An 18,960-nucleotide genomic window follows, 5' to 3' on the forward strand; every position below is an offset into this window, starting at 1 on the left:
ATGAAAAGCTGGAAAAGAGCCAGCAGTGTATGTTTGCAGTCTGCAAGGCCAACTGTACCTTGGGCTGCATCAAAAGAGGAGTGGCCAGCAGAGTGAGGTAATTGTCCCCCTCTGCTCAGCACTTGTGAGGCCCTATCTAGAGTACTGCATCCAGGCCTGGGGCCCCCAGAAGAATGCAGAGCTGATTAAACACAGCATGATGAAGAATAGAGGCTAATTGTATTAGTATAGCTAACATTTCAAAAACCTTTAAAGATAAGTTAGGGTGTACAGAATGGCAGTGCAAAGACAGTTCCATTTCAAGTCTGTCGAGGTTACTGGCTCTCTGACAGTATAATTGGCTGTAACACATCAAATAGTTATGAATGAAAGGTTATGAACAGGATACTGTCAAGAACAGCTGTTTATAGAATAAACATTTTCAAAATTATATATTAGTAAATCAGTTTAGCCTTTTGCATTTTGCTTTCTCTTAACATTTCTAACACAAAAATAATAATACTGAATTTGGAAAAATAAAATTATACCTGGAACTTCATATCTTTCAGGTTCTGTTGCTCCAGGATCATCTGCTACAAGATCAGCATCTAAACAACAGACATTAAAAAATTCTAGTTTTTGTTGAAACCTTTAACAGAATATTATGTATGAATAATAATATTTTCTAAGCAGAAATAGTAAGTAAATTTATTCTATTGCCAGAAAGATATTCAAATAGATTGCAAAAATAATATGCATGTATGTTATACTGAGAATACATATACTCTAAACTCATTTGCTCAGAAAAAGATGACTATCCCTGAAGAAATTTTCTTCTCCCAAATTCAAGTCTGCTGTTGGAAAATCTGACTCCGTGAAAGATTAAATGTAAAGACAAAAACATTACATTGCCTTCTCAATAATCATTTTAAAGATTTAAAATAACTGGAATTTGAATATTTGACGTATTTCCTTACTTTATCTTACAACATGAAGAACAGAAGACAAACAAACAAGGAGGAACCAAAAGATGAAGGAATTACTTCAACTATGAAGAAAATCTCAGCACACTTTCAGCAATCAAAACATGTAGATGGCATTCATTATGAGTTTTTCAAAAAGAGGTCTTAAAATATATGCACAATCAAACAATATGCACAAATGTACTTCAGACAAAAGCACTCAGAAGTACTTTTCCCTAACTCTGAATTAGAACATATGATTCTGCTGTAATATAACAGTTTATAGCACCCTGTTGATATCTCAAAGCAGCAGGGCATGAATATCCCCTTTATACAATACTATGTTCTCAGCAAGACTTGGAATATTGTTCACATACAGCATTCTATAAGAATGCCACATTACAAGGGAAGTATATTGAGAATGTCTGTTAGAAACTCCTAAAATTTAATATAGAAAAACTCCTTGAGTATAGAAGCATGTTCAATCTTCAGATATTATTCACTGACAATATCACTTCAGATATTATATGAGCACTTCTATTTGGGGTGAAATGTGTAGCTGGAACACAGATGAATTTCATTGTCTGAAAGCCAACACAGCAGTAAGCATACTATAATTTATAGCTACCTGGATTTCAAAACACATGACATTTTTAAAGTGTCCCAATATTTTCCAAGACACTATGGCAAGCAGAAATTAAGAGTCAAGCGACTTCAATTTAATGAGAAATATTTCCATTTGTCCGCTTGTATTTTTGCAAACATTTAATTTTAAATACATTTTGTCATTCAAATACCTTTTTGAAGTGAGTCTGGTATCTCATAATCCTCTGTCATTTCATTCTCTAACTCTCTAAGCAAGTCATCTGTTGCGGGAGCTTCAAATGTTTCTGTATGTATTTCTTCCTTCTCTTGCCACTGGTCAGTTATGCTTTCATCTACATCTTCATGTCCCTCTCCTAATCAAGAATATAAATTTTTAGGTAACACGCACTCACTGATTATTACAATAAAAAACCAATCAGGTTTCAACACAACTTTCAATTTTTCTACTACTCCACAACAAAGGACACATGATTTGTCTGCCTCTTACAGTAGTATAAACCCAAAGTATCTGCACTGACTGACCAGTGTCTTCACTGTTCACAAAGAAAAACAATCCCTGTTTACCCATTCTTGCACTGTACAGAGTGTTTTTATAAAGTTCTTGTCAGCTGCTTGACTTGAACTATTGCTGCCAAATATCCCTGAATAAAGTTACCATTTCAGGATTTGTTGACTGAATTGTCAAGATTTTCTTGGAAGATCACAAATTATTTGATTAGAATGTCTTGTGTAGGTAAAACTACCTTGAGTGCATATCAAAAAATGGAGCACAATTTATAAATTCCTCAGTGATCTCTAAATGTTAATTCATTACCAGGCTGGGAGTGGAGAGCTTCATGAAGAACAGGCTGAATTTCCTCTTCCAATTCTACATCAACATTCTTGTGCTCTAAAGGGATCATAAATGGCAGTGAAGGTAAATACAAAATGCAAACTCTGAACACTATAGCAAGGCTTGCAGCTTTCAGTCGTCTCCAAAAAGTTCTTATTCAATTCCATCAATTTCCATAGAAATTTAAATGAACCTCTGCAACTCATGAAATTACAATTTGGTTTTGTTTACTGTCCAATACAGTAAATATTCCATCAACTGCATGAAATGAATTGGAAGCATTTATCTACAGTGGATTTCCTGCATTTTTTTTTTCCAGTGGAAGTAACATTCATAACTTCAGATAACTACACAAACCATGAATTCTCTTCTGAGAATTCATCTGTTATTTTCATATGATTTAGGTATCAGTAGCAGTTTTTGACAACAGAATGTCATTTGCACAAATGGGGTTTTGTTGGTTTTAGAAGTAGGGGAAATAAACATTAATATTACAATACCAGGGTCTTCTCGTGGCATAGCAGAATATATCACAAACTATTTCCAGGGACAAGTTGATCATCATCGAATACGCCAGCCCATGACATAACTGGATTTTGTACTAAGAGTTGCCTCCATATAAATATACTGAAAAATTGCATTGAGAAACTCCACAGCACAAAACCAATCCAAATGTATTTTCAAATAAAATATCAAAATGTATGTAAAAAAAAGCTGGGGGTGGAGGGGAAAGGAAATGACACCTTAATGACATATTTTAGAATGACTTAAGGAAAGTAATTTTAAAGTCTTTTAAAACAGACTCCATATTACATTATATTCATCATATGCTCCACATTTGTGGATTACTGTGTTAGGTATACATAAAAATGAAACAGAATAAGGCTCTTCCAGGAACTGGAAAAAAAATGCCATGATTTATAGGAAAATGTAAATAGTATATCTGAAAGCAGACATAAATTTTTTTTTCCTTAAATTCCTCTTGAATCTAACAAATTTTACTAATATTTGAGACATTTTTAAATATTTAAGTGACTTTTTTCTAATACTAAAAGCTGTACTTACACTATTTTTTATATACTATTAGTTTTAGTCGAAGAGTGAATATTTGATTAATCTTATCAACCAATTCAATTTTTTGGTTTTCATTTAAAACAATACAGAAATGCAAAGTTACTAGAATTAAACAGACCTTTCTATTCTTGTCAAATCACTTAAACTGCAGTCTTACTATAACAGTCATATTTAGAAGGAATGGCTGCTGTACTGCTACTTCTATATTTTTCTTTTTCCTCCTCCCCAAATAGGAAAATGATTTTTACTGATTTTGATATCTAATTTTTATTTTTTAGCTGGAGAATCTGCTGTTACTCTGTGTATATTGTTGCATACATATGAAAACCATAACTGCACACCAGCAGAAAGTTACTCTGCTGTGATATGGTTTTAACAGTAAGCATGTGAACTGAGAAGAGTACCATCTATACATCATATAAGCTATAAACTCTTTGTGGCCTCTGATTTATAACGAGTTATTAACAGTCACTCCAGTTAAATGTTATAATGTATAAACAACACATAAAAGTGATTAAAGATTTCATTTTCTACCCAAATAAATAGCACAATGAGTTTGCATACCAAGGAAACAGAATTCTAAATCAAATGAAACATTGGGTCTTTTGCTTCATCTGTGGTTTATGAGAAACCTTACCTGATTTGACAAATGACTGCTCAGCAGGCTGAATGGTCTCCTCAGATACTGGTGATGCTGGCTGTTCTGGGACAGATCTTTCTTTTAGGCCTGCATTTTTCAGTTATAAAGTTATCTTTAGGCTTTTTTATTATTATTATTTGATTGACTTATAAGTTGTTTCAATTACATTAGCAGCAACTAATGTTAAAATTAACTGACATTAAACACTTGAAAATTCATTTAAACAATCAATCACAACAGCAGGGCTGTCCTGATATTTAGTGTACACAAAGACCAAAGTGTACTGAGATAATAAACAAGTATACATTATAAAGACAGACATACAATGAGAAAAAATATGGACAGAAATTTAAGCATCTGTCTTTAATTCAGGGTAAGTGAACAAATTACTGTGCTTCTTCTCAAGATCTATTTAGTATCCAAAAGAAAAACAGGCATCAGGTTTTTCCTCACAATCCTTGGGAACAAGTACTTTATACGATCACTTATTTTTATAAATAACTGATTTGAAATTTAGAATATGAAGATCATAATGAGAATATGCTTTCATATGATATAACTTAGAAGATCTGAGAAAGAGAATTGTAGTTTCTTCAAAATACATCAACGTCAATCTAATTTCTCCTGACACTTAGACAATTGCAGGAAAAGTATGACTGATGGTGTTTCACCACAACATGGCTTACTATCTATACCACTGAATCTTTCTAGAAGAAAATGCCGTGGAAAAAAAAACAACCAATAAGAGCAATGATCACTACAAAGGTAAGAGATGGAAAGAAAGATAATTTGTATCTTACTCAGACAAACGCTTATTCAAGAATGAGCTGTTCATTAGTTACAGCTTACAGTCCTAGTTACATGAAGTACAGTGAAAAGTTTGAAAGATGATGCCACATCTTAAGACAGTAAATCCACAGGAAAGAATGTATTAGTATTAGCCTAATCCTCCTCTCAATCACACCTCAGGAAAGATTCAAGCAAGACTGAATTAAGAGATGTGGATACAAGGAAAAACTCTCCCCTCCATGAGGACAGCCAACTCAGCAGAACAGCCTGTGCAGAAAGGTGCATTCACATCCTTAGATGTTTTCAAGACAGCACCGGGCAACACACAGAGTGGTCTTACTCTGAGTTGACCCTGTTCTGAGCAGGATGTTTGAATAAGGACCTCCTGAGGATCATTCAAAGCCCATGATCCTATGACAGCTTTTGGAGACTCCATTTGAGTTCTGAGGTCTATTAAGATAAATCCACTTTCTTAAATACACACAACACACCCCTCTCCAAAACAAACTAGTTTCAAAAGAGTTGTATATACAGAACTCGGAGCTGCTTTTTTTTTTTTTTAATATATACAAATTTTACAAAGCAGAAACCACACTACAATAAGCATTCCTTCACTGCTAACACTCAAGTAGAAGTATCTTTAGGTAAAGTAGTATATTTCAAGTCAGTTTGGTTTTAGAAATATTATCATGTCTCTATCAGATTCAAACGTATCTCAATTAGGGCTTATCTCCCTCCAACTAACTTTGTCTACGCTAGAGAGATTTCATTATTTTGCACCACTGGATGCACATGTACTTACTCCATTATCCTATATGTACAAAATGGAATCAGGAAAAAAACCCAAACTTCTGTTTTTTCTTTTTTACTATTATCTATACTACATCTGGCAACTAATTTTTATATAGAAGCACTGTAATTAAGAATCCACCTCTATGAAGTCAAATCCAGAATGTATACCTCACTTTTAGTTAAACTTTCACCTATGTCATATAAAATACAGGAATATTATTGCAGTAGCATTCATGGCTACAAGAAGCTACTTCTTTCTACAATCATGACTAATTATGAAATACGAAGGAGAGAAGCTGTTACTTATGTTCACCATCATTTCAGACTTCAGGATGTTCGAAGAGTCAAAGTTGCCACCCTACTTGCACAAATGTAGTTTGCTTCCTTTATATGTACAGTTATTACAGTAAGTTTCCATAGCTTCTGATAACACACATGCCCAATATCAGACAACCATTTATTCTGCCTCACAAATGATAAATGTATTCAAAGTATTTTTAAAAGACATTCAGTATTTCACAGCTAAAACATATTTAGGATGTGTACAATGAAATAAAAGACTAGGAAGAATATTTCTTTGTTCTTGCTTGCACATCTCTCAGCTTTGCTTTCACGCTTTATGTACATCTATTGTGTGTGTTTATCACTGATTCCAATTCAATCCTGTTGAGTATACAACACTGTCATTTACTTTTTGCAAGATGCTATTTACTCTTTTTTTATTAAAACAAAGTTGCACTCATTTTTACCTAGTGGGAAATTTTTTCAGCTTAGGTTGTAACTTGACACATTAAATTAAATGACAATAATGTTTCATAGTGATATATAACAGCACAACATATCCATGGAAAAAAAACCTCATTACACTGTACAGCCTTAAGTGCTGCTCAAACAGAATGTCCTTTGAAAAAGAAACTTACTGAGGACCAGATAAACTTTTGGGGCATGTATGTTAAAGTATAGTAATCTGAAACTCAACTCACTCTAAAATTTCACTTCTGGACAGTTATACCTCCTGTCACATTAGGGAGGAAAATAGGAATGACGTTCTTTTACCACTGTGCCACCTTCCTTGAGAGGTGCGATTTGTGTATTCCTCTACTAAATATCTCTCTTACAACCTAATAAAGCAAGCATGAATAAACACATCTCTATCATGACTGAAACCTGAAAAAGAACACTCATTATGCAAATGCATTCAATAAAACCTTCCTTCAAGTCTTTTTGCCGTGCACTACAGAACTCATGCACACGCAGCCCCCTTTCTCTAAATGTTTCCTCTATAAATAAATAAATAAATAAATCAGACTGCATCTTACCCTATTACAGCTTTTTGTTCTTCTAGGGCTAAAAGCATCTCACAAGCATGTATTTGCTATATTAACAGTTTGGCATATGTGTATTTCCAACAATAATACAGAAAACTTAAGCAGAACCAAGAACAGAATATAGGAATCAGCCTTTGAGACTTTAATTTTACACACTAACATGCTCAAACATTTTACACCATATAACCATGCTCAGCTTCACTCCTTAGTTGTTTTTTTTCTTTAGAATGATACTGCAGTATTACAATAATAAATCTTCAAATTGCTTTACAAGTTCTGTTTGAATTGTGTAATTTTATTGAAGAACTATTATTTCAGCATGCTAGGCAACATTATTTATCTAGTAAAATAAGACAATATTCCTTTCCTCCACTAACTTTGTAAGCTAGTACAGATTCAATAATATACCAAAATGCACGTCTCAAGAAATGTTTTCTAACTTCATTTACTCTAATGAGACTGTTGGATAAATCATTCCTTGGTAACAGAAATGTATATAGAAGCTGTAACAGCAAACTAACACAGGAGATGACTTACAGAAATATCAAGTATTTGAAAAGTGTTACTGGAAGAAAATAAGAGTTGCAAAAAATACAAACTGTTCTCTAATAAATTAAGCCAGATTACAGAAATAGCAGCAAATTCCTACTCGTAAAATGCGATAGAAATCCAACAGTACCCATCAAAACTGAAATAAGTGGTCTGATTTTTTTATTTTCTTCATTATCAGAACCTTGGAAAACTTAACTGAAAAATGAAAATGAATCATGTTTTCAGATCTAAAAGATAAGCAAAGAAAGAACAATGAACAGAATACATTGTCACAGGATCAATAAAAGAAACTGTTCTAACGATTATACATAATAAATAAAGTTGGATTATGTATGTGTATACAACATAGTCTTCCCAATCCACTTCAGGAAGCAAAGTTTAGCAGGGAATAATTTACAGTTACTTGCTAAATTCCTATGACAATACACTCTGGTAGCGCTTATCTCAGTTGTTTTTGTCAAACAAGTATTTTCACACTGTATGTATTCAGATAATCCTCCTAATATTGCTTTTAACCTTACATTTGATATACAATTTCAGTCCCAAACCAATAAAAAAACATTTTAATACATGGAAACAAAGAAAGAAAAATAAATCAGGTTTAGAATTTGCTTGAAATAATTGGCATGAATTGGATACTCCTGTTTTCAACACACATTAATAACCAGGTATATTAACATATGTACATATTTGAGTTTCACAGCAGACATTTTTGCTTTGTGTTTACAAAGCACAGTTTTCAAAAAATAACCCTTGTTCATGCTTATTTCCAGAAAGCATTAATTTCTCATTGCCATGTTTACAACACACTGATAAATACATTGTATCTCTCATTCTTGAGTCCATTCCAAATTAGCACAGTCAGAACTCTGTTTACTTCTTTTCTTTCTTGTCTTCCTTTGCTGAGCTTTCAGAAATTTTAGATGGATTTTTAACCATCTTTTTTGATTCTTTTTCCTTTCCCACCTGAGCAGTACCATCCTTTTCACCAGCTGCTTTTTTTGTTGTTTCCTTGGGTTTTATATTTTTGTCTACAACCTTTTCCTTTTCCTTCCCTCTGTCTTTTTTAACCTTTTCAGACTCTTTCTTTAATTTATTCGCATCGCCAGCTTTCTTCTCCTTTCGCTCAGCAGCATCTTTTCCTTTCCTGGCTTTCTTTTTTTCTTCCTCATCCTTAATTTCCTCCTTCTTGGATTCCTGCTTCTCCTTTAATTTCTTGAGTGGTTCTTTAATTGTTTCTTTTACTTTTTAGTTTTTCCATTAAAAAAGAGGAAATGTTCAGTGAGAGAATCATTCTTAGATCAGAGAACATTTTATGAACAATGGTCTAAATGCTTTGATCATCTTCACACTTAATATTTGTTAGGTGCCAAATTAAACTTGTACACGTATTTAAAACTTGAGCGATTTAAACAAATTAGTTTTGACTTTTAGCAATATCTCACACCATGCAGCCAGACAGTAACTTCAGCTTCCTATAAGCGCATTCAAATAAAACACTGATCTAGGAAAAAATGTGCCCTCTATTATCTTGCTGGTAACCAACTTCTGCAGAATGCTAAAAACAGATTTGTCTGTGAGTCTGAAAAGAACAATCAATTTTCAATCTTTGACAATGCTATAGTCCCTGTAGGGTCTGGAAATGTAAAGAACATCACCAAAATATATTTTCTCTATGATTTTATCAACTTTTAAAAATAATAACTGACACTGCTGTTACAACAGAAGTGTATACCATATCATTTTCCTGATGTTATCTCAGATTAAGCTGAGACTTAAAAAAAAGTATCCTAAGTATGTATTCCAGAAATACAGGAAATCTGTACACAATAATTAAGAAGAAGAAACAGTGTTCGGGTGGACTAAATCAGCCCAAAAAAAGATGTTTGACTTCATTTGACCATAGTCAATGAAATCAAAGTAACAACAGTAAATCAATTTGTACATCTTTTCCATATGTGGTCTTAATAGTAATCGTTTAGCTTAGTTTATTTATTTAAGGGATTTTTTGGAGTTCTCTCTCAGGTGGTACAATTGAAATATAGAAAATAAGCACATGGAGCTGTGATACTGTATCTAGATAATGTATCGGCTGAATAGTCAGAATAGCGTTCTCAAAACTGAGATGTTTGATATTCATTTCCAGTTTGCTCAGTTTTGAAAATCATTGTCAGCATTCTCCAGAATAAATATGTTTTTCCATCTCTCAAAAGAATTCAGAAATCATTCCATTAATCTCTGTGTGCAGCATTTGTATTTAATATAAGTACTAATACTCCCACTTTACTGGAAAGCGAAAGCAATAAAGATTTTATACATGAAATAGAATAACTATTTTTATTCAGACTTTTGAGAAAAATTTTTTTGAAAAATTTTTTGAGTCTACTGAACAGAGATTAGAGTCACTTGTAACATTTCTCTCTGCCTCTTTCACCTACGTAACTTCTCTGTGAAGTGAACAACTGAACCACACAGCTCAGTCTAAAAGGAATAACATCCTATTTCCTTTCAGTAGTTTTTTTTTTTTTGGCATAAAGCATTTAGAAATTATCACACCATTTCCTCATTCTCATATCAAGCACCTTTGAAAAACATTCCAAAACACAGGAATACACTGTTAAATGACATTTATTAAGAACTTGGAAACACACAATTCACCAAGAATTCATAACAAGCACAACGTGGATCAAATGCAAAAAAAAAAAATTAACTTGCATGCAAAGATGCTGAGACGTATTCATGTAAGCATGAAAGCTTCCCCCACCAAATGCATTTTGTTTCTAATGAGACTTATAAGCAATGTGCATTTTTCACATACAGATAGGGAAAAAAAACAAAACCACATCATATATGAAAGTCAAAATGTCTTCAAAGCAATAAAGAGACTGTATTCTTCGTACATCACCATGCTGCGTGGAGTTAACTGAGCATCTATAAAAAAGCTTCAACACCTGAAATGCATCTAATAATTTGGTGTTTTGTTTAGATTAATTAGCTTTTTAAGTCGCTTTATTGCGCGGAACATCTTTGAACTATTATTTTTGCTCATACAGCAATGTAATTATAACTATACACCATAAATTGGCTGTAAGCTATTTTACTTCAAGTTTTTGGAAAATTTATAAAGACCATCACTGCAATTAATCCTGCAAACCTCAGGGAAAGGTACTGAACTTTAACTAAACTTCTCCTCCCGTAAGAAAGAAAGAGATGAAATAATTAAATTATGATTAACTCCATACTTTTAAAAGAAATCAAGCCCAACTACAACAAAGTAATAGTATCATGAATTCATGAAAAATAACAAAGATTTGACACCAACCAAAATCTGCATACATATCAGAACTCTTTTAAAAACATGTAGAACATGAACTGAACATAAACTAGTTACAATCCAAGCAACAAAACTGCTGTTAAAGAAAAAAGGAAAACAAACGTCTAGTTAGGAAAGCACTCACATTGCCATTAAGTGACAATAGGTGGTAAAATGGGGGATATAATAGTTTGCTGCTCCATTAGACAACACTTAGTCAACACAGCTAATATTAGTAAACATTATAACCTGCAATCTGTGTTTGAAACATGCATGCATTTCAGATATCATCTCCATAAATTTCCACACACACAAAAATTTAAAATACCTTTCACTTTAGCTTTTTTCTTGGCTACCCCTCCTGGTTCCTCACCTGATTCATTGCAAAATGGAAATGAGTTACGAACACATCTGTAACGTTCAACAAACGTTGAATCTGCCATGTAAAAAGTTACCTTTACATAGCACACCGTAATGCTACAGAGAAATACCAAGCATTAGCTCATTAAGAATAAAGCATTTTCTGTAGCAAGAACAACACAGGTACTGAGATGGTTGGCTAATTAACCCAAGCGAAGTACCACATCACTAGGTGCACACTACTTCAGCCATTCTTAGCATCCTAGAGCTACCTCAAGCTCTCACCAGAAAGCACTGTGTCATACAATTACAACCAATTTCTCAACTATATATTAACTCAAGAGATCTACAAGCATCTACGTAACGTACATTATACAAACAAATTTCTTTTCTTACAATTAATTACAATCTATGTCTTGCAAAACTGAATAGAATAAAATTTAAAATTAGAAAGGAAACTTCAGAACACATAAAGGAGATTAGATTATTCCCTTGATGTCACAAAAGTAACAATATACATTACGTTTATTTCACTCTTATTTCTTCTTCCAGATGTCTGGGCGCTATTACATCCAATGGAAATATGTGCCTTGGCAAAATAGATACTTTGTAATACAGTGATGTATTGCTCATATTCCAAAAGGCAGTTGCCATTTCAGTTCAGTCAAAATACTTGCTGCTTTACTTAAGATCATTTAAAACTTAGAGCTTATTAAAAAAAATTAACTTAATTCTCCAGTCAATGTAAGATAAAAGATGCTGACCATCCTGCTTCCTCAAAATAGCTAACAGAAATTCAAGTCATTCAGCATCTTGTGAAACTTGGTACAAAGCACGTACAAATTGAGTAGAAGCCTCTCCAAAATATAAAACATAGGTAGCCTTGGTATCTTTACAGTGTTACAAAAAGGAACTAGATTATCATGCTTTTCTGCACTAAGATCTAAATCCCATAAACACAACCATTTTAACAGTAAAAATCATGTGACCTCCTAGCCAAACAACAACTAAAATTTAATAAAAGGTAAATATACTTAAAAAGTTATACACAGTTCTGCTAAACAAGTAAAGATATTCCCATGTCACAGCATTAAGCTTCTCATTCATATAAGATTTGGATTTCCAACGTAGGCCCCTTAATCTTAGGTTCCTAGACAACAGTTCATAATTACCGAGGCTACGTCAATATACCTCAACATTTAGTCTTAAAAAACAAACAAGGAAAATGCTACACACACAAGAAAGTTGCATCTAGTTTCCCTTACATGTTTTCAAAGCACTGACATGACGCCAAAATTCTTTTAAATTGAGCCAGTCATACAAAAATATTCTAATTAGTTTCCTCACAAATTCAACTTGAGATATGAAGGACTTGCTGAGCTCAGGGATTGCTATCATTGGCGAAATACAGTGTTCTAACTCACGTTTGTTATTCAAATCTTATTACTACTAAACAGTAAGCAAGATGTTCAACAACAACAAAACAATTTCCTCATAGAGAAGGAAGAATAGACTCCAACTTTGTTACACTACAGCATCAGTTCATACCTAAGCTGCACAAACCAGTATTTAAATCTTGGAACCAAACTCTCATCTATGTACACAGTAAAATAAAGTGATCCTGGATATTTTGAAATAACATTCTTATAAGCATGTTATGACAGGGAAAAAAAATAGAAAACTTTGCAAAGACTTGTACACTTAAAAATATTATAGAGATATTCGAAAAGACTTTAAAATGAAAGTGTATGTGCTATCTTGAAAAGCAGATTACAAAACACCTTGTTCATTAAGATCTCACTTGTAAAATATTCAAACAAGCTTTAATTTTTATAAATCTGCTTTTAATACAATGAATTGTCTTAAGACAGCAAATAATCAATGCCTGACATAGTTATGCAAATAATCTATTCTAACATAATATGAATAGACCCATTTAGAGAAAGATTATGTATAACAATACTATTCAAAATCTTTATATTATGTAAAAATCACAAGACAGAAATCATGCTGCATATTCATTTCCACCTGGACTCGATGACTGTATATGTACATACATGCACATACAATGACTAAAGCATAGGAAAATCTTATCTATGAAATCTAAGCAGCCTGACGCAAGAAATTGGTCAAAACACTTTGCTTTTCCAAGATAGCCAAGAAAGATAGTTATTCCAGGGAGCATGCGATAAAACCCAGTACTTAAGTAAAATCATTAGCAGAGATGGGGTCTATTACAGCCTTGGGGCATACAAATCAACATACAGAATTTTACAAATCATATAACTGAAATAACGGATCTTTATTCTAAATTACATTTCAAGTCTCTTCATGAGCTAGTTTTGAAGTGCCTTCTGTTTTCCAATTAATCAATCCTATGTTACAAAGATCCTGTGTTGACAATATAAAAGAAATAAAGACATTTATAAACACATATAAAAGAATGAAGAAATTGCATATTTTGATGGGTTGCCATTACCTTCTAAAGGTATGTTTTACTAAAACCTAAGTATTCTATTTACTATTTGTAAATAGTTCATAATTGTTGATAAATTTGTATCTTCATTTAACTGATTGCTTAAATCATAGAATGGGTTGAGTTGAAAAGGACCTCAAAGATCATGGAGTTTCAACCCCCCTGCCAAGTGCAGGGACACAAACCACTAGACCAGGCTGCCCACAGCCACATCCAGCCTGACCTTGAATACCTCCAGGGATGGGGCATCCACAACCTCCCTGGGCAACCTGTTCCAGTGCGTCACCACCCTCTGCGTGAAAAACTTCCTCCTAATATCTAACCTAAATCTCCCCTGTCTCAGCTTAAAACCATTCCCCCTTGTCCTATCACTATCCACCCTCATGAACAATCGTTCCCCCTCCTGTTTATACACTCCCTTCAAGTACTGGAAGGCCACGATGAGGTCTCCCCAGAGCCTTCTCTTCCCCAAGCTAAACAAGCCCAGTTCCCTCAACCTTTCTTCATAGGAGAGGTGCTCCAGCCCTCTGATCATCTTGGTGGCCCCTCCTCTAGACTTGTCCCAAGAGCTCTGTGTCTTTCTTGTACTAGGGGCCCCAGGCCTGGACACAGTACTCCAGATGGGGCCTCACAAGAGCTGAGCAGAGGGGGACAATCACCTCCCTCTCCCTGCTGGCCACTCCTCTTTTAATGCAGCCCAGAACATAGTTGGTCTTCTGGGATGCAAGCACACAGTGCTGGCTCATGTCCAGCTTCTCATCCACCAAAATCTTTAACTACTACAGGCATTACAAATATGCAACAAAATCATGTTGAGGAAGAAAGAGGAAACTTTTTTCTCTTCAAGAACAGATTCCATGTGAGAGCTTCTTACTGCATATGAGATTTTTATGTTAGCCGTTTAGTGATACTGAAAACATTAGGATAATTTTTTATGCAAAAATGCTTTGACACAGAAATTCCTATAAATTAATTTCATAACAAAATATACCTGAAAAAAACCTTTTAAGCTAAACTATCATGAAGCAACTGTAAATTGATTTAATGTAGATTAGCCATTTACATTTGAAAAAGAAAATGTTACGGTACATTCATCACAAAGTTTATGGTCAAATTTAGCACTAAGCAGCTGTCAAATAGTGACTTGCTACCCTACTGCCATTTTTGCAAAGCCTGAGTAGCAAAACGGAAAGTGTCAAGCTCTATCCATTAGGACTTGCATTCCAACTCTCCCATAACACACATGGTCCCATCAAGTCTAAACATAACAAAAAAATAGTAATAAAAATAAAATCATGCTACTCCACTAGCTAGCTTTTTTAATTTTATATATAAGGCTTCCCTCACCATACAGAAAATTATCAAAGGATGTTAAAATCATGAACTGAAAAAGTAAACATAAAACTGTAAGCCAAAAACTGATACCTACCTCCTTTCTTCCTCCCACCCCCTCTTTTCCTTCTACAAAAGAACTGCAAGTCAGACAAAGCTATCATTGCTTGAATAAGCATCTGCATAAAATAATAATTATCTAGCATATAGTGCTTTGGATCTACAAGGCCTTCTGCCCAACAAAATAGCTTGCTGATAGAAGGCTAACATACACCTACCTTAAACTAAGTTCCTTCTACTCATTAGCTGTATGCAGACTGCCAGACATACCAAAGCCTGTAACCCTTCCAAGAGCAAGACACCTTTTTAATTCAGACAATTAGCACAAAAAAATTAAAAGGAGTATTCAATCTATTCTCAGTAAGTTGCTTTAAAACCTCATACTTATTTAACTATCTAATTTTAGAAAGAAAATCCAAATCAGAAAGAAAGGGCACAAAACAGTTCATTTTCTAAAGTCACTGACATACCTTGCTGGTTTCTTATCTCTTACAAGACACTAGGAATCAACAAGTCTTTTGCATTAATTAGGCTCATCTAAAGGAATCCATCCCATCTGATGGCACGAAATAAAGTATTTAATGAATTTCATGCTGCTGCTCCATCATTACAATAGCTGCTTACCTGATGGCAATTTAATCAAGAAAATAGTATGCATCTGTCCACAAAAGCTAAACACAACAGCTTTCAAATCACAGAATCACAGGTGTTGGAAAGGACCTCAAGAGATCATCAAGTCCAACCCCCCTGCAAAAGCAGGTATCCTACAATAGGATTCACAGGTAGCTGTCCAGAGGGGTCTTGAATCTCTGGATAGAAAGAGACTCCACCACCTCTCTGGGCAGCTCTCAAATACTCATCAAATCACACTTACAATACAGGTGGATTCTTCTCCCACCTGATCATTAACTATTATGAACTGACGTGAAAATCCTACTAACGTTTCAATGCATTCTTCTACTTCTCCATACAACTAAAAAGCATATGAATAACTATCATAAAAAGTTAATTTCTTCCAAGGCCAGTCACTGAAGACTCATTTGAAATGCAAGATTAATATACAATAAAACCTACAGTTAGTAAGCCTCATTCACCGACCTTCAAACAATGGGTTGAAAAAGCACTTAAAAAGCTCATATCTGGGGTGAAAAAACCACCAAAATTGCACCGACAAAAATTGTTGTCGTAATTATTTTAACTATTTCAACAAATATGGTAACATTTTCCAGTCTATTCTATTCAACTCTGAATTATTTTATATACTATGAGCATTATGTTTTTCCTCCCCCATGCAAAATACCCTCTCTTCCTTTCAAATAAAATATTGTTCAAGGTGGTCACAGAAATCCAGGGTTCAAACCTTCCACAAGTTCTGAGCTATACATGTTCTCAGACATACATGTATTAAGGTGTCTTTTTTTTTCCCCTGATGATTTCTTTATATTAGTATAATAATAAGGCAAACAACAGTTTATGCTACCAAGGATAATGGAGTATTTTGTTCAAAGCTTGTAAACTTCTGCTGAAGACCAGCAGTTATAACAAACTTTTATCAATGCAAAGAAAAGGGCAACACAAATCATCCTACATAATTCTAAAAACACTGGCTAAACTGGAAGATTACAGCTTTCGTCAAAGATATTTCTTTATGTAGTTCTTTACAATTTAATTGACCTGTAACAAAGATGAAAATGGCTAATGAAAACTGTTTTCAATTTCACATAAATCACCAACTTTCATTCTTTGTTAGCTATGAAAATCAGAAAATTCCTTTCATTTACACGTTATATTTTTGACACTGAAAACATTAAAATAGGAGTAAAATCAGGTAATAAAAGTTCTAGAAGCAAAAACTGTAGGTAAAAAGGAGCAGCTTTACTTTCTAAAGTCATTTTAATTCTTAAGTACTTTGAACTTTTTTGGCCTTCTGTTGGAAAATTAACATACCAACTGTGCTTTATGTAAGTGACTATCAAAGAAACTAAAAATTTAGGTTCTGTTTTCCTCAGTTAATTTCAAACGATTGAAGAATCATCTAAACTATTACCACCCTTACTGGCCAAGTCCTGCTTGCAATCACAACAATTTATGCAATTCACTAAAATCAATTTATCTTAAACTTGAAGAAAGTTTTGACAGCAACACACACCATTGATGATTTTTTGTTATATCAAAAAGAATAAGAGCAAACAAGTTCTAACACCTTATTACTTTTTAAAGATTGAGTAGAACCTTCTTTTAGTGGGTTGATTTAACGATCAGGTTAGGCTTGGAAACATGCAAATTAAATAGCTTTAAAATTGCCATGCCAAAGCAACTGAAAACTCATTTAATTTAAAAAGAGATTGAAATTTCAGCTTGCAACAATAGAGTTAAAATTTGAGTATAAACTTCATATGGCAAACAGATACAAACGTAATCGTAGCAAGAAACACTGAACAATAAGCATTTGAATAAAACAAGAAAACAAAAGAATAATAATCATCTGATTAAGTACACTATTCCTGTTTTATAATTACAGCTCAGTTCCAGCTTTTAGGATTAGATACAGATTGCAGAATACATTTATAAACTACCCCTTATATACCAGTAACTTCATGATAGCAGACAGAATTCTTGAATTTAACAAGGAATAGAAGACATTACATTCTAATTTCTAATTAATCTTCAATATATTCAGTATTACATAAGAAATATACAATCACAGCTTCCCACTTCCACAAAAGGTCCACCTTAAAATAATTAATTAAATAAAATACTAAAAAAAAAAAATCAGGATAGCCCTTGCATCATGATCAGTATACAAGAAGAAAAAGAACACAAAAGGGGGAGGAAGAAAGCAAAATGACTGAAACGTTACTTTGAAAACAGATAGGAGGAATAGGCCATAAAATGATGTATCATTCTGAAAACAATGTAAGCTAAGAAATGAACCTCTTTGTAAAGCTGTCAAGCACTTTTAAACAAAGTGCTTTTCTTTGATCAAGTAAAAAGTGTCTGCCTGAGAGATCAGTGAATCATAAAATGAATTATTTATTAAAATTAAATTTCACAAGAGAATTATCATTGTTATGTCTGTGTTAAGGATTAACAAACAAATATGTATTTACATAATGCAGTCATGCCAGAATACTTTACAATTAAAGCTGTTACAAAATGCTCCAGTTAACGTTTTGTAGAAAGACAAATGCTATAATGTTAACAGTAGAGGTTATTACATTTAGTTTTGTAAGTTTTGTGCACAAAATGCACAAATTGAAGCACATACAGAAACCAACTACACAACTGCAGACAGATGTTTTATTCTACATATTTACACAGCTGTGTGTTACTAGTCTTCCTGTCACAAAAATGGAAAAGTCACTGAAAGGTTTGAACTATCATAACTGTATTGCATGGCTGACTTCAGTAGAATCTTTAGAGTGTCCAGTTGGGAGTTTCCCCTCAATGCCTGAAATTCCTGTCATATAAAGACTGATGATTTCATGGACATTTTTGAAAGCCAATCAAATTAGTCTCTCAGTCACTGGTTCTGTAAATCCAAAATAACACAAGTCTTTTTTCCCTGAACCCCTTCATTCTGTGACGTACCATCAACATCATCTGCAGCTTCGCTCTCTTCTTCTTCTAGTATTTCAAAAGGAGTCAATACATCATAGAGAAATGAGAGAAAGCCATAAAACCAATCAGAGCTTTCCTCTGCTAAAATATTAAGGACTTCCTCAAGGGAATCAATATTTTCATTACTGCCATCTTTGGTCAGGCCTACACAAGAATAGAGGAAAGAGAGAAAAAAAGGACAGCAGTTAGGTGGAAAGAGGAAACTGTCACCGGAGGATCTGTGAAAGACAACTCATGTCACAGA

At 33.6% G+C, this 18,960-nt stretch overlaps 1 protein-coding gene across 5 annotated transcripts in view; it reads right to left on the bottom strand.

Annotated features, from left to right (window-relative positions):
• The window catches only part of ASPH (aspartate beta-hydroxylase), a 110,115-nt gene that overhangs the window by 65,731 nt on the left and 25,424 nt on the right, over nt 1-18,960 (bottom strand). For all 5 annotated transcript variants that reach the window (XM_021389058.1, XM_021389057.1, XM_021389061.1 and 2 more), the window contains exons 4-7: nt 4,091-4,180; nt 2,362-2,436; nt 1,739-1,900; nt 528-587 (exon numbers count right to left, since the gene is read on the bottom strand). In XM_021389058.1, coding sequence (XP_021244733.1) covers nt 528-587; nt 1,739-1,900; nt 2,362-2,436; nt 4,091-4,180 — 387 coding nt within the window. The remainder of the gene's footprint in view (nt 1-527; nt 588-1,738; nt 1,901-2,361; nt 2,437-4,090; nt 4,181-18,960) is intronic.

Source organism: Numida meleagris, chromosome 2, assembly GCF_002078875.1.
Source record: "Numida meleagris isolate 19003 breed g44 Domestic line chromosome 2, NumMel1.0, whole genome shotgun sequence".
Taxonomy (NCBI): domain Eukaryota; kingdom Metazoa; phylum Chordata; class Aves; order Galliformes; family Numididae; genus Numida; species Numida meleagris.